Raw genomic sequence first — 16,327 nt, 5'->3', positions numbered from 1 at the left:
TTTATATGTAAGGAGTCCTTGGTGCTCTCTGAGCTTTGTTTTTTTCTTGCAAATATTTCATTACCCAAACTAGGTAAAATCATCAATGCTAGTATGATGATGTTACCTAGTTTGAGTAATGAAACATTTGCAAGAAGAAAACCAAGCTCAGAGAGCACCAAGGACCCCTCATATCAGCCCTGAGCTACAGATATTCTCCTTTATTAAGAGAATAATATCTATGTATAAGAGACTGATATAAATGAATTCCTTTTTGTCACTTAATTAAATTGGGGAGCCAGACCTTCACAGTTGTAGAGTTGTTCTGAAATTCTTATAAATAAATCTCTCTCTATGTCCTCTCTCCCTCTCTTCCCCCTACAACACTTATGAAGCTGTGTGTCCCTCAGACCTTCAGCAGCTGTGGAAAGAGGTTACTGCTACTCAACCTGTAGAAGAAAGCATCAAGCAAGAGGGACTTGACCTCAGCACCAACACCTCGAATTCTACCTCGTTTTCGGCTGCCAAGGTCTCTCCTCCAATTTCCCATCACCCTCTCCCCAATGGACAGAACGCCATGCTCGCACAAAGGAGGGACAGGTGAAGCTAATGGACCTTTATGTGAAAAGAATATAGATTTTATAAAAAAGCAGATTTAATCTCTCTATAGCAGGGGTCCCCAACCAGGATGGAACTGGTCCCTGGTGCCCAAAAAGTTGGGGACCCCTGCTCTATAGAACTTCTATATGTTAAAGTCTGCATGTATAATAGGACAAACCCTAAAATCTATTTTTATGTCCTACATTCAAATCTAAGGCACTAATGCTATTTGCATTTCAACTTGGTATAGAATCAGCAAATGGGTTTAGAATCAAATTCTGATTTTAACAGTTTAGGATAGTAACCTATGGCTACAGAGTAGGGCCTCCTGAAGTCAGCTTTGAGATTTTGATTCTATTTCATCAGTTGCCAAACAGGTCCTATATCAGTATCTAGAAAGTAATAATTCTCTTCCCCAAAAAAAATATCTGAAGGTGCCTGGATAAGTATGTATGTAGTTACAGAGGCTCATTTTATTTTATTTTTATTTTGAATTAAAATATTTGTTTATTCAATAAAAATGGTATAGGTCCCCAAATATCAGTGTACAGTATCAGGACACCAGAGAAGTTAAACTAATTCATGATAGTGCTATGATTTGAATTTTCTGAACAAAATGGTATATAATCAGAAGCCTTTTTTTTTCTTTTGTTCCAACAAATCAGATTTGTAGAAATAAATATAATGCATAGAATGATAGTAGATGGGACAAAAGAAACAAGCTGTCAAGATACAAAGCAAAAACAGTCCAAAAGGAAACAAAAGAAGCCAAAAACTGACAAAACAAGTCGTGATTATTTTGCTTATCTGCAAAGCTTATTCTGTCTTGTTGAGCAAACCATGGTGTAAAAAGTTGTTACTGTGCAATGTATGAACATAGTCATGGTCAAATAAAGAAAGTTCCCCTTAAGGTCACCGAATTCAAAATGTAAAATTAATTAGCTACAGCATTGTGGGGGTAATTCTTTCCATAATAGCTCAAATATGGGCTGTTTTTCAGTTTGCAAGTAATCCTCATTCAGTGACTACAACTGAATCTGGCAGCTCTGTCCTTAAGCAAAGTGGTTGCTAGGTGGGCAGTTAAGTCACTGTTAATTACTAATTGATAATTAGTAAAAAGGGAATTAATGCTTGTATTTACATTCAGTGGAGAGGAAGGGATTACAAGAAAGTAGGCAGTCACACAATGGGGAATATACCTGCTGGGGCTGGGAGTTGCAAGAATGCCCAGAGCTGCTTGTGCCACTGCATTTCTGTTGATGTGTATTCCCCATTGTTTACTCTCTTCCTGTCCAATCTCTCCACTCTGCAAGGGGGAAACAAAAACAAAGATCAGGACAGGGCAGGCACAGGACAATGCATACTGACTGTAATGGTGATCATGTGACTGAGGAACATTGTGAAGGTCATAAATGTGAGCATTGATCATAAAGTTATTTTTTTCAATACCATTGCAACTTTAAATGGTTGCTAAATGAGGCAGTTAAGTGAGGTCTCCTTTATTATACAAGATTGCCCATCCTCCCCACTAATCAACTTGTTTGCTAATGTCAGGGAAATGGCCAGAAGTGAAACTGTTACCCTTCGAGAATTTCCCACACTCCCAGATTTTCTGCACTCTAGCAGACAGCTAGGAATGTAAGGGCTTGAAATTGTTTTTTGGGATAGACTCATGGCAATGAGAGGAAGGCTGGTGGTCAGTAAAGTTGTCAACATCACATAGATTTCAAAGTACATTGTGATGATGTTCTACATCAGTGCCTCCAGTCTAGGACACTAGAGCCATCTGATAGTCCATTTAAGGTGAATGTGCAAAAGAATGACTATTTCTGTCTTTGGAATTTTTTGTGTATACATATGGATGTGCCAAACAGATTGCCGTTTTTTGTTTTTGTTTTGCTGGAAAAAATGGAATTCTTTTGCACTGAACTCTGCACCCTGGTTATATTCCATATCAGGATATATAATTGCAACTTTATTGTTAAAATCATTGCTTTAAAATTTTTGAGATAATTTGTATGGCCAAACTGGTGACAGTTTCTGAATGTATGTAATCTGCATGCAATAAAAAAATTGAGCTGGATGACATTTTCTCCAGAAGGGTCACATTTGCCATCCCATCTATAGGATAAAGCTAAGATGAACCAAGATGAGCAAGTTCGTTCTGCTAGCATTCATCTGAAGATTTATGTCTGAGCTACTAAACAATAACTTGTCTGCACTCCTGTTTTGATCATGCAGATGAATGACTGCAGATCACAGCTGCTCAACATAAGGAATGCACCTTCTGCCAATTTGGAAAGCATATCAAATTCCTCTAAATTTCCAAGTAGATGTTTCTTTTGTTGACCAGTACAAATGCATTATATAACATATGCTTAGTCCAAAAATCAGAGATATGAATGACTGGGGGAAATATCCCCTTTCCAACTTTATACTTCCTCGTTGGCAGAACAGAGATGCCTTTAATGCTCAGCAGTAATGTTTAGTTTCTTTTTCTTTGTCCCCACTTACAGCTCTTCTCATGAGGAGACTCCTGGCTCACATCCCCTGTATGGACATGGGGAGTGCAAATGGCCTGGATGTGAAACCCTCTGTGAGGACTTGGGACAGTTTATCAAGTAAGTGACCCGCTTCAGCTGCTATGCTCATTAGCCAAACTTATACTTTGTTTTCATTAATCTGTAGCCCAGTATAGAGCTAAATGTATTAACAAGAAACAGAAAGTAATTATTGCTCTTGGATCATGAGGATGGTTTCCTCTATGCTGTACTTAGTTAACTTTGGCATATCAAAAGATAAAGGATCCTTGGTGCTCTCTGAGCTTGCTTGTTTTTTTGCAGATGTTTCATTACCCAAACTAGATAACATTATCAGTGCTAGTAAGGAATGCGGTTTGCTGTCAGTTTATATTCTAGAATAATATAGAATATTCTATATATTCTTATATTCTATTCTACAATATAAACTGACAGCAAACCGCACTCCGTACTAGCACTGTTGAGGTTACCTAGTTTGGGTAATGAAACGTCTGCAAGAAAACAAGTAAGCTCAGAGAGCACCAAGGACCCCTCATTTCAATCCTGAGCTACAAATATTCTCCTTTATTGATAACAGAAGATAGTTTTGCTACCTTTAAAGCAGGGGTGTCAAACTGCCAGCCCGCAGGCCGGATGCGTCATGCCGAAACCGTGCCCACCCCATTGCCAGCAATGGGAAAAAAAAGTCACGATACGTCGCGACACGTTACGTGATGTTGCGAGTTTGACACCCCTGCTTTAAAGAAATAGTTGCCTAGCAAGTTTTGACAATTGACCCCCTTTTAGAACTGAAGCAGAGCTATCTGCCACTGTTATTTGTAGAAACATTGACCACGGTATGGGTTTTCAAAATTCCATGAAATGAAAGTAAGTCACTCTGACCCTCACTTGTGAAGTATAGTTAGGTTCCCATTATATACTTAATAGAGAGAACGTCGAAAGCTGTGAGGCACTATGGCTGTACACTAAGAAGTACAAAAGGGGTGTAGACAGGAGGAAAAGAAGATGAGGGCATCTACAGAAAGGAGACCAGCAAAGTTTATAACTTGTCCATGTTAGGCAAAGAAAGGCAGGAAGGTGGGGGTGGAGGAGAGAACTAGAGAGAAACAGATGGCAGCACGGCAGCCTGCTGACACCGCTTGTGGGCTCTGTCACTGACTGATTAACTCTGCTGTCTAAGAGCCCTCTGCTAGCGTCAGGGTCAAACAAATTGTTTTCACGCTTCGTCAGAGGTTTACTTAATTAGTTCATTTGCAATTAGATCTCTTTGTAGCCAAGATTTTTAGCAAAGACATCAGATGAAACTGACGGGTTTTCTTTTCCTTGCCTCTTTGGGATTTTCCCCTCCCCTTCTTTGCTTTGTGACTACACATGCTCCCCCTCCCTCATGCACATATACCTCTGCTTGTTTTCACCCCCACACACACACACTTCTCACTCTACTGCCTTTTTGAACAGAATGTTGGGGAAGGGGGTGGTAATGATGTTAAGAAGGCGGGAGATATTGGGAAGCACAGCCTGTGTGCCTAATCAGACAGTGTGTAATGTTATTCTGCAAACGGAGCATTTCAACAAATCTTCCTTTTACTAATGGAATAGTTTATATAGTCAACAAGTGTCAACTGTAACAGACTTGGATACTCCTTCCAAACTCCTTCCAGCATTTTGCATTTTGAAATGAGGAGGGCAAGTGGAGAATTGTTTTCATATATATGTGTATTTTTTCTCTGCCCCTTCAAAGTCTTCTCAAGATTAGAGAATGCTTCCCTTCATCTCAGTCTTCACAAAAAGGATATCTTGACATTGCTGTGATTCTCTAATACGGCACAGAACGTCGTTTAATTACTAAACCAAAAATCTTGCAATGAGATATAGTTTATTTCATTAGCTGACATTAGGATAACTTTTATTTAGAACTTAATTTCCACTTCAAAGCTTGCATCTCTAAGTTCAGGTTTGTTCTGGCTTTATTTAGTATAGCAATAAGTGTGATGCTTCAGTCATTGCCCTGAACTTCACAGCAGATTTCTTCAGCCAGAGAAGTTTGTTTAGGGGTCTTCAGCAGAGAGATTGCTGCTAAGAAATAGAAGAAAAGCCCCTATTTTTTAATCCATCTCACCAAGATGAAAAAATTTAAAAAAAATATAGAGACTGATGAATTGTTATTCTGTTTAATTGGTTTGTAAACACGACATTGTGATTCTGTGATTCAGGATCTCCACCTATTCCTTTGATTGTCTTATCCCTTCAAACTATAAAAACCTGGCTTGAATGTGTTGTGTATATATAATATGCCATTAGAGAATTAGCTTTGAAAGAGGAAGTTCTGGAGACAAATCCCTGCTCAATTTATTGGGCTACTGAATCAAAGTTACTGATAGACTAGCTAAGAATTATTTCCCCATAGGACATCTTTCACAGTTACTGTCATGATAAAATAGAAAAACGTAATGTTGCTTTGAGCAAATCAGAAGAAAAACAGAATGAAAATCTAATAAATAGGAAAATGTAACTGTATAACATAGACTGGATTGCAGCTCTCAAACATAAAACATTAAAAGAAAACTGCATAAATGAGTTCTGTTAATTAGGCACTGCTCATGTCAAATCCTTAGAGAAAAGTTGATATTTTCCATTTTTAGACACCTCAATACAGAACATGCACTTGATGACCGGAGTACGGCTCAGTGTCGAGTTCAAATGCAAGTGGTACAGCAGCTGGAAATACAGGTCAGTATAAATGTATGCAATAAGATATATTTAATTCTGTAAAACATCCTAGAACAGTGGTTCTCAACCTTTTTAATGCCGCGACCCCAACCGGTCATAAGTTGAGGACTAAACCGGTCGTAAGTCGAGGACTAAACCGGTCGTAAGTCGAGGACTAAACCGGTTGTAAGTCGAGGACTACCCAACCGGTCGTAAGTCGAGGACTTTCCCTGCCCGGGAGCGCCACACATGCGTGCTTCCGCCCCCTGCACCGGCCGAGGCGTAGCTGGCAAGCGGCAGAGACGGAGGAGGCCGACCACCAGCTGGCCCAGCCCAAGGGAGATAAGGCACCCGCCGGAAAAGGGGGAAAAAATGGCGGACAAAAAATGGCGGACAGCCTTGCTTGGCGACCCCCGTGAAATGGTCGATCGACCCCAAATGGGGTCCCGACCCACAGGTTGAGAACCACTGTTCTAGAAGCTGTAGCCTTGAGTATCCACTTACCTGATTTAAAGTTTACTTAAAAGCTATTTCCTAGATAGTTTTTACTCCTTTATTTAACCATTGTAATTTTTGAATTGCATTCTGCCATCTTGATTATAGTAAATGGAAAATGGAAAGTACAAATTGGATTTGGGCATAGTTGCCACAGTCACCATGGAACATGTGTCATTGTTACAAGAATGGCAGTTGCTATACCTCTTTTGAATACCACATGGTTCATACCTCATTTTTCCACTCCACAATGCATATACCTCATCATGTGTTAGAGAACTGCTCATGTGGAGAGAAAAACTCCCTTAGTGAAGAGCAGCTTGAGGTTTCATGATTTGCTCTGCTGTAGCAGGTTTTCTCATTAGTGACATGTTTGTCAAATCAAGGTAGGCTACTGTGGCTTTGAAAACTTACTATGAAAGGAAGCAAAAACATAGTGGACGATTTACTTGATATGTTGTATTTCTAACATAGAAAAATCACAATTTACAGAGCAGAGGAAACTGATTTAATAGGCTGATTATTTGAACACCTCACATGTTGAAAGATTCTGAGTTGTGTGAACCAACCACAAATAAATCCAGCAGTGCTAGCTGAATGTGCTTATATGGCATTGAACTGATTTTCCACAATCTTCCCTCACCTGAGTTTTGTTTTATGGTTCTAGAACTGATCATATTTTATGATGTGTCATGAGTTTATAGATTCTTAATGTGGGTAATGGGTTTATCAAAACTAGGTAGCTATGTTCAGAAAGCAGCAGCAGCAAAATTTTCTTTTTGACTTGGGAATATCTAGTAATGTAAAATTATGCAGATTTTCACATTCTCCCAAAAGTGATTGCCAATGAAGGGGAAAGAATTTAAAAAACAAAAACAGGCAACACAATATCTTTATGTCACACATTTCATCTTTTGAATGTTACCGCTGCACAAGTAAGGATAAGTGGTACCCTGCTACTGATCTGTACGGCAGTCATGTAACAACTATAACATTTATTTGAGGGCCATAAATTATAAACAGTGACAGAAGGCTGTAACATTAACAGATTGAAAGTTAGCATCTCAAAGGGTGATGAGAGAAAGTGTCCATGTGGAGGTAACTATAAATGGCTGTTAAATGTATGGGATGTGGTGAAACAGCATGTAATCTATTATATGTAACAGGGAATGCCCTTTGTTTTTAAACTTCTTCTGCAGGCTCTGCCAATACTGATGCTTGCTTGATGAATTCCAGAGAGATGGAGCAGGAGTTTCTTTTTATCCATGTTGTTACATGAATTATATATGAGCGGGATGGGGATGGAGCATTTCATGGGGCATGACTCTGCAGCAACAGAATTAGTGACAGAGGAAAGAGACTGCCAGGGAGATAGCCAGTTATAACATAGTGGAGGCCACTATGAAAGTTAAATTAAATCAGTGGGTGCAAATGGGGTTGACTAGAAGAATGCATCATTTACGCCAAGTAAAACAGACTAAGAAAGTGCATTTAAAGAGCAGAGTTAAGTTTTTTATAGCCTTCAGTCAACTATGTGAATTTGTCCTACTCTCAAACAGACTTTCAAGCAATTACTGATCCTTATGTGGGAGACAATTCTTTAAGAGAGCAGAAAGTTGTATGTGTGAAAAGAAGAACATGCCATTGCTCCCTATTACAAAGTTTTCACTGCAGAGATCCTACAGTGCATCACAGGAATGGATCTGCCAGCTATAATGAAAGCCACAATACTGCCAGGTCATTCTTGTGTCAGAACCTCTCAAGCCTTCAGCAAACTCAACACTGCATTTAATTCATGCCTTTTTAGCCCTCATTTTTTTCTTCTGAGAAGGGATTCTGGACCTCATAAGGAGATAAATGTCCCTTTTTGCATAAATCCTGCAGTCTGCCTCAGGACCCATTAGGTCTGGGTGGAACTAAGGAAAAGTTTGAACATTTAGAAAATGAAGGTGACAATAAGATACTGCAGGTCCCACTGTTTTTACAGCACCCAGTCTCTCCAGTGCCATAGCACAGATTTCACCCTTCCCCACACCCTGAGAAAGAAAATCTCTCACACAACATAAAGCATGCAGCTAAAATAATATTGCACAACTGGAGAGGTAGGGTAGGCAGGTGAATGGATAAGTTGAGAAAGACAAGAGAAAAATGAACAGATTTCTGAGAGGAAAGTATATTAGAAAGATGGTTGATCTAATCCAGCAGCATTCCTTATGGGACAGGATGCTAATACCAGACACATGTAGAGAAAATAAACCAAGTTCTGTTGGATGTGAAGAAGAAAAACTGAGTGAAAAGGTGTTTGTGGATGCTGAATTCTGCATATGGACATAGTTTTACTTGCTTATAATAGCCTGTCTCTGTACAACCAAAACTAATTTCCTTACAGTAGATGCATCAGAACTGAAAACATTTACATGCATCCTGAATCTGACATCCACTTGTAAAAGACAATAATTTAGTGGCCTGGAAATGTACTGCTCTTGCCAGAGTCATAATATTAAGGAATAAGAAAAGCTAGTTTTTCCCTTTCAGGTATGCTCTAAAAGGCAGCAAGACAAGAGTTAAAGGAACAGCTTTGTAATGCCACATTACAGCATGTAAGAAGAATTAGTCAAGATGAGAGGAGAGCATGCGTACTCTGAAGCTGAACAGGACAAGCTAAAGTAGCTGGTTTTGGCTCCTGCTGATGGAAAGGGAGCCATTCTAGAGAGTGATTATCAAATGAACTTTTATCTTGGCCCTTTTTCTAAATAAATGGACCATTGTAAGGGATGTTTCCTCCAAACAAATAACTTCCTGTTTGGTTCTCTCCACAGCTAGCTAAAGAAAGTGAACGTCTCCAGGCAATGATGGCCCATCTGCATATGAGACCTTCAGAGCCAAAACCCTTCAGTCAGCCTGTAAGTCTGGTCATTTCTGACACATATGCCCCAACTTATCTTTATAATAGGAATTATTCTAAAAGATGATGTCATCATCTTAGGGGATTGATTCAGGGCTGAAAAACCAGTGTTGACTGTGACATTATTATTAAGTTCAAAGTGGAGGTATTGTTTCCACGGAGCACATTATGAGCTACCCGAGTTTGAGATGACAGCGTGAAGATACTGTGGAAGACAAAAAGATTTTTGTTCCTATTGAAGAGGCTAAATAAGATGTTACTGTTTTCTCAAGCAACTTGTTTGAATGCTTGGAGATTACTCGCTTCAGATGAAATCATGGAGGTCAGATGAGAGTATAATAACTAACAGACCAATTAGCAACAGTACTCCAGTTTTATCATAGTGATGCTCTTGTTCTAATGGTTGCCTCCAAATCTTCTGAAAGTTTCAGACTTCATGATTTCCTAGAAGATTGATCCAAAGGTTAGGTAAGCTCTTCCAGGCAATGACTTGCCTCCATGTGACTTCATAAAGCACTGTAATGTAGTTGGCATGCTGTATAAATAAAAATAAAGGTCCTCTACTAAGTCTACTTTAGGAGTATTAATCTGTTCTTTCTATATACAGACAGCATAGCTTAGAAGTTGTGTCTAGTTAGCCAAAATCACTGATCTACTCCATTAATAGAAAAGAAAATGTCATTCTTGAACTGAGAAAAATAATAGAAAGAATACACTGCTGCTTAAGTGAGGGACTACCAACAAGAGCTGAAAAGCTCTGCTATCTGAAAATATGGAGACAGCAGACACAATCCTGATGTCATGACTGATACTAACAAGAGCTAGGAACTTACATGTAGGGTGTGCCACTGGCTCCTTCCTGATCTGTTGCCCATTTACGTGTTTATCAGCATTCCATATGGCTACTAAGGAAAAGCCAACTTATGACATGATGTCCTACACCACTGCTAGAAGAATTTGCTAGGAACTCTGCTAGAAGAATTTGAATTGTTAACCTAAATATTTAATATTTTCCTTTTACTATCTTATTCTGCATTTTGCCCATATGGCATTTGGACCTTGTTACCACAGTCCATGAGAAGGAAGGCAGCTGTAATCATAACTTGAGGAAAGAGTAAAAAAATATATTGCTACCAATGCCTCAGAATAACTTATTGGAAGATGTTTATGTCCTATCTCTCTTGCCAAAAGCATCAAATAGTATGGTTTATATCATGTAAACATTGCAAAAAAATATTGTAAAAAAATAGTATAAATCGATCAGTCAAGGAGCTAGATCAAACTATAACAATATCTGCCATACACAAAGAAAACTTAGAGTGTAATTGTCTTTAGCATATAATAAAGACCAGTAAAGAAAGATGCAGCCCCTGCCAGGGTAAAACATTTTTTAGTCTGAGTGCAGCCATTGAGAAGACTTGTTTTTCCCTTTCAAACATGTTTTTTGTGATAAACAGGAAGTACAATCCCCTCCCCCTTCTGTTTTTAGCAAGCAAAATGCAGGAAGGAGAAACATGCTAGGTTATGTATCTCAGACACCAGTATTTTGAATTAGACCTGGAAGCTATTTGATAACAGTGGAGCTCTTGCAGGACTGATATAATGTGATTGTTTGTTTGTTTTAGGAAATTATCTGTTTTTAATTTCAAAACCACCAGAGAAATTCATGTTAAAAACTATGTATGGAAACTGCATAATAATCAAAATCATAAAATCACTGTATGCATAAGGGTTAATAATCAGTTATTAGTGTAAAGAAAAGTTTTGCAATCCTATTGGTAGCTCTTATATGATGTAAAGGCAATCTGGACCAAGGTCAGCTTCTGTAGGCTTTTCAGAGATACTCCATATAAATTGTATTCTACATGTCCAGTAAGAATATGAATGAAGCATGTGCAACTATGTCAAGACCTGATCCCCAGAAAAATGATCACACTAGTTTCAAGTGGCCAAGACCCTTCTCACTATATCTGCTAATGATCGTTCATGTGTAGCCATAGCTACACATGAATGTCACAGATTTGTGACCATTTTAGAGTCACAGATTTGTCTGTCTCTAGAGATGGGTAATATAATTCCTCCTTCAAGATTGTTAGCACAAGCCTCTCTTTCAAAAAAGCATTATTATCTTTCAGATCCAGTTCCTATTCCCACCTTGTTTGCTCAAATAAGTTAGAAGACCAGTGATCCAACTACAGCAACTGATATCATACTTGAAAGATCCCAATCCACTTCCTTGGATTCAGTTCTGTACATTCACTAATGTGCCCTCCAGCCATTTTTCCTATCGATATTCCCATCTATAAGAAACAAGAGCTGTATCTGCTTTTTTTCTACTCTTTAAAACAACTTTCCTAAATTGTGATATTTCTAATATTAAAATAAGATCCAGATCCTTGTCCAGTTGGATGATTGGTCCATTACTGCAGTGTGTGATTCAATGTTGATATGAAAATTTAAATCAGTTTACAATAGTAAGGAATTTGGGTATACTGTTCTCAATATATAATAGTACACCATTTTTTCTTCTCTGTAGAGAGCAATTTAAACTTTTGCAAGCCTGATTCCTTAACTTTAGCACTAGTTGTGATACAGATTTAATAATGCTGAACTTTGAGGTGATAGAGTTGGGTAATCATCACTGAAAATTATTCCTCTTAAAATCTGTCTATATCAAAACAAATACTAGGGATTTGTTGTTGTTTTAAAATTGGGAGTATATTGTTTTAGGTGGTAATTTTTTTTTCCTATACCAACCAACATGCTTTGTTATAACTAACGTTGGTAAAAGTTTCAAGAATCAATTTACCATGACTTGGTCCAATATACTTTGAAATACAGTGGTTCTAATATCTTGAAATCTGTCTCAACCAGTTGTCAATGAATGAGGCTTCATTGGCATATATTTACTTTCACTGGTGTAATCTCTATTGATAAATTATGATCACCACCTGCTTTCTCTCAACAAATATTGTTTACCCACTTCTGGACTAATTCTAACCATAGTCTTCTTTTAATCCTCCTTGAGTAGCTGAATCTGGTTTCCAGCGCTACAATGTCCAAAAGCACTTCTGATACCTTTCCTGATGGATTACCTCATCCCCCCACCTCTGCAACTGCACCCATTACTCCATTGCGACAGGGTCCTTCTGTTATCAGCTCCTCCACTTTACACAATGTAGGGCCTATTCGCAGGAGAAACTCAGAGAAGTTCTGCACACCAATTTCCTCAGGTGAGATACTTGGGGAGAAGTTTCAGTTACATCAGATATTGTGCTGAAATTGATCGTTTGGAATGTCTTTTGCTGTTTTTTATAACTTACTTTCTTCTGTCTAGAACTTGCACAGAATCATGAATTTTACAAAAATGCAGATGTCCGCCCTCCCTTCACATATGCCTCACTTATCCGACAGGTAAAAACCTCTTTATTTTGTAAGAATGTACATAAATACATTGATATCTGGAAAAAGCAGCAATCCTTAGAAAGTGCCCACACTTGTTAATTGTACTCAATTGTAAAAGTGTTTCTAATGGGCCAGTAACATACTCTTAAGATTTTGCCTTCTGTTCTAACTCTGGGGAATACAGTTTGGCTAAGCTGCAGATTTGACTACTGATTTACATTTTGAGAGCAGAATTATCTGTGGTCTTAAGCCTTTGTTTGTGCCTTTCACTAAGCATTCTAGTACTGCTGGTAAATGAATCAGATACATATTCTTTTTTTTTCTTTTGTCTATTTTGTGTGAAGAGACCTAGAGACAAAGGCATAAGGGTTGGGTTGTATCTCTAGTTTTTATTGCTCTTTAATTATTTATAATTATAGTTGTATCCTGCTCGGATCAGACAGCTCTTGGCAGTTCTGACCTTAGTGCTTCTTAATGCACTGCTTTATATAGTCAGGTTAATAGCTCCCTGAATAAGGGTAGAGAAGGAACTTTTTTAAAAGAAAAGAATGACAGTGATACGCTCAATTCTTATTAGTAAAAATCTGCCCTTCAGTGTCTTCCTGAATTTACAGACATACGGCAATGTAATGTTAAAGTTATTTCTTTCAGAGTTGCTAACGTTGCACTGAATAACAAAACTCTCCCTTTAAAATAACATTTATTGATTAATGCTGTTTTCTGATAAATTTTGTTGAGAGAAATATTTTTATTAATACTAATTAGTAGGTTAATTTAATTTAACTAATCATACTCAAGCATTTACTATTTGTATATATTGTCCCTTTATACACAAGGAAGAGGTCAATGTTTACTGTAGATTCATTTGTACCAAATGTTTCTGATTTTTAGATTCAGTATAATCACCTGCTTCAGTTATGTAAGACTATAGAGTTCCTATATATTCATATTAGTCGTTCATGACTACTGATTTCTTCTTCCAATCTTAATTTTCTGGCAGAGCAGATACCATTTTCTTTGGGTCATAATGTCCTGTATGAACTGCAAACTTCTATAGCACAACCTCAAAAAAGTTCAGTTCTCATTTCTTTCTCTATTCTGTCTTCTATTCTATTCCTTTTCTTAACTTAATTTTCTGTTAGTTTTTTTTATTTTTATGTTACTTTTACATAAAAAAACTTAATATAACTTTTTTTTTTTAAAAAAAAGCTAAATTCCCTGAGAAGATGGTTGCTATTGCTCCCTAATAATACTGTATAGTGCTGGCATGTCCATTTTACAGTGAATAGAAATAAGCTTGGTAGCTTAAGAGTGTAGGCTACAATGTTTTCCCATGGCTCTGACCTTATAGCCCTATTTCCTTCGGGCCAACTAAATGCTTTTATAAACTCTTTATTTTGCATTTAAAATATGTTCAGAAGGAGAAGCTAAGATCATTACTCCTATTATCTCCTTCTTAGCATTAGTCTTTTAAAGCCTATGCAAAAAGTCTGAATTAGATCATTTCCTGGGAACCTATTCTTCTTATTTTCAGGTCTTTCAGATTAACCACTTTGGGATATCTCTGATTTGATCAACTTTTCCAAGAGATGCTTTGAAAGTTTAAACAAATATTCTCACTTACCAGCTCCCCCAAATATGTTCCCCTTGGTGCAGGTAGTGACATGTGTAGAAATATTAGGTTAGATCAAATGACATCCCAACCTAGCTGAGTTAAAGGCTGATACAAATTTACTGTCTCCATCATATTCACAATCCTGCAAATTTTGATTGTGTTCCATTTTTAACTATACCACCACCCAAAGCTGATTGTGCTAAGTGCCTGAAGCATTTTCTCATCTGAGTTAGTAAACTTGAAAGCCATCATGTTATCTTTTCTCAGTTGACGTTGCTAAATTCTGAGACACATAATAAAAATGAAATGAAGAAAGAAGGAATCATTTTAGGGAGGTTTTCTTCTTTTGCTACATAATTAGAAACAAAGGCATAAGAATCATGACCAGTTTTTGAAGAATGCTTGAGTACATATTGACAATCTGTCTTTGTCTGTATAGTACAATTCTCAGTTTGGAGACATGATTACTTTACCTGCCTTGCTTAATCTGCTCCATTTTTGTACTTTGGGAATAATAATTAGCAATTTTGTACTCATTATTTAACAGATCTTGTTCTCAGCACTTAAGCCTACAGTACTGTATGTAGAACAGAATATTGTTATATTTGCATAAGGGAATCTTTTGCTAAATGGAACTATCTAAAACTTGTATTCCCTGAGCACTGCTACTTCTGATCTACATAGATTAGATCTACTTTTTTATGTGAGATGGATGACCTTATTAGATCTACTGGCTTATGTGAGAGGTAGCCATATAAACTGAAATTAAAATTAAAAGTAATTTTTAATTTAACTAACAATACTTATTTTTAAAAAAATAAGAAATACTTTAGAATCATTAAGCCTACAAAATGGTATTCTACATTCAGACAAAGAAAATAAATGGATAGGTTGGACGGTCTGGTTACTTTTTTAAATAAAATATTGAAAGAACTAACTTTACTGTATTTGGAAAATTTGTGTATCAGATCCTGGAATTAATAATAATTTAATATTAGCAAATATTGAATTTCTCGGAACATACAAATACAACTTAATAAAAAGACCTTGGAGTATGTTCTTTACATTTTCTTTTGCTACTCAGCTGCATAGTAATACATTATTGTGTCCATAATACCTACCTTTACTGGCTTCTACTGCTTTGTCTTGGAATAAATAATGCTAAGTATTGATGTTACAGTATGTCATTCCTAGATACTTCTACATTTTTGAATGTCAACTGATTGGTTCACAAATATGTATGTTACACTCAACGCTTTGTCATATAGCTCACTGAGTCATAAATTCAATTCACTAAAAACCTGTGGTTTCTGGGTAACATCATTTCATGGGAAAACTTGATAATATAGAATCTACATGGCTACTTTGCTCACACTAATTCTCACTTCATTTTCTAATCATTAAGTGAAAAAAAAAATATGTATGCACTTGTCCTAAGTTCAGCATTTTTAACAAGTGGTTGAAAGTTTTGTAACCATACCGTAATGTCAGTCGCTTTTGATATTTTTAATAGTAGTTCACCCAGGAATGATGATGAGAAATGCTGAGTCTTATATCTGAAAATGACTTTTTCTCATGTCTAAATATAGGCTATCCTTGAGACGCCTGACAGGCAGCTAACATTGAATGAAATCTACAATTGGTTCACACGGATGTTTGCCTATTTCAGGAGAAATACAGCTACATGGAAGGTAAAATTTAACCTAGGATTTAAATATAGCTTTGGGATATATAATATTCTTCACAACAATATCACTTTTTAAAGAAACATGGAACTCTATTAACAGAATGATTAATAAATATGGAGAAATGAATGAAGTCAGAAAAAAATAAGAAATACTAATTGTATAAATGTAGTGGGTAGTATGTAGTGTGTGATGAAAAATTATGTTTATAGAAAGAAATGAAAAATGGCTATAGGTAAGTGTGTTTCTACCTACTTGNCCTACTTGTATTGATTGTATTTTATGATATTAAGAGCTAAACATGTTATGTAATACACAGGAGTCTAGCGCAATGAGAATATATTTATTTATGAAGTGTATGTGGTTAAAACCAGAAGAAACAATAAGTAGGAAT

The 16,327-nt window shown here is 36.9% G+C and overlaps 1 protein-coding gene across 1 annotated transcript; it reads left to right on the top strand.

Annotated features, from left to right (window-relative positions):
- Positions 1-355: 355 nt before the first annotated feature.
- LOC107299155 (forkhead box protein P4-like) lies at positions 356-16,011 on the top strand (the record flags this gene model as incomplete). Its single annotated transcript, XM_015828522.1, has 7 exons — positions 356-579; positions 3,096-3,200; positions 5,762-5,849; positions 9,143-9,226; positions 12,260-12,461; positions 12,566-12,642; positions 15,838-16,011. Coding segments are annotated over 7 exons (954 nt in total), but the record flags the coding sequence as incomplete, so codon positions are not given.
- Between the last annotated feature and the right edge of the window lie 316 nt (positions 16,012-16,327).

Source organism: Protobothrops mucrosquamatus, unplaced genomic scaffold (assembly GCF_001527695.2).
Source record: "Protobothrops mucrosquamatus isolate PMUCROS unplaced genomic scaffold, P.Mucros_1.0 scaffold4614, whole genome shotgun sequence".
Taxonomy (NCBI): domain Eukaryota; kingdom Metazoa; phylum Chordata; class Lepidosauria; order Squamata; family Viperidae; genus Protobothrops; species Protobothrops mucrosquamatus.
This window is presented reverse-complemented; position numbering and strand designations above follow the sequence as displayed.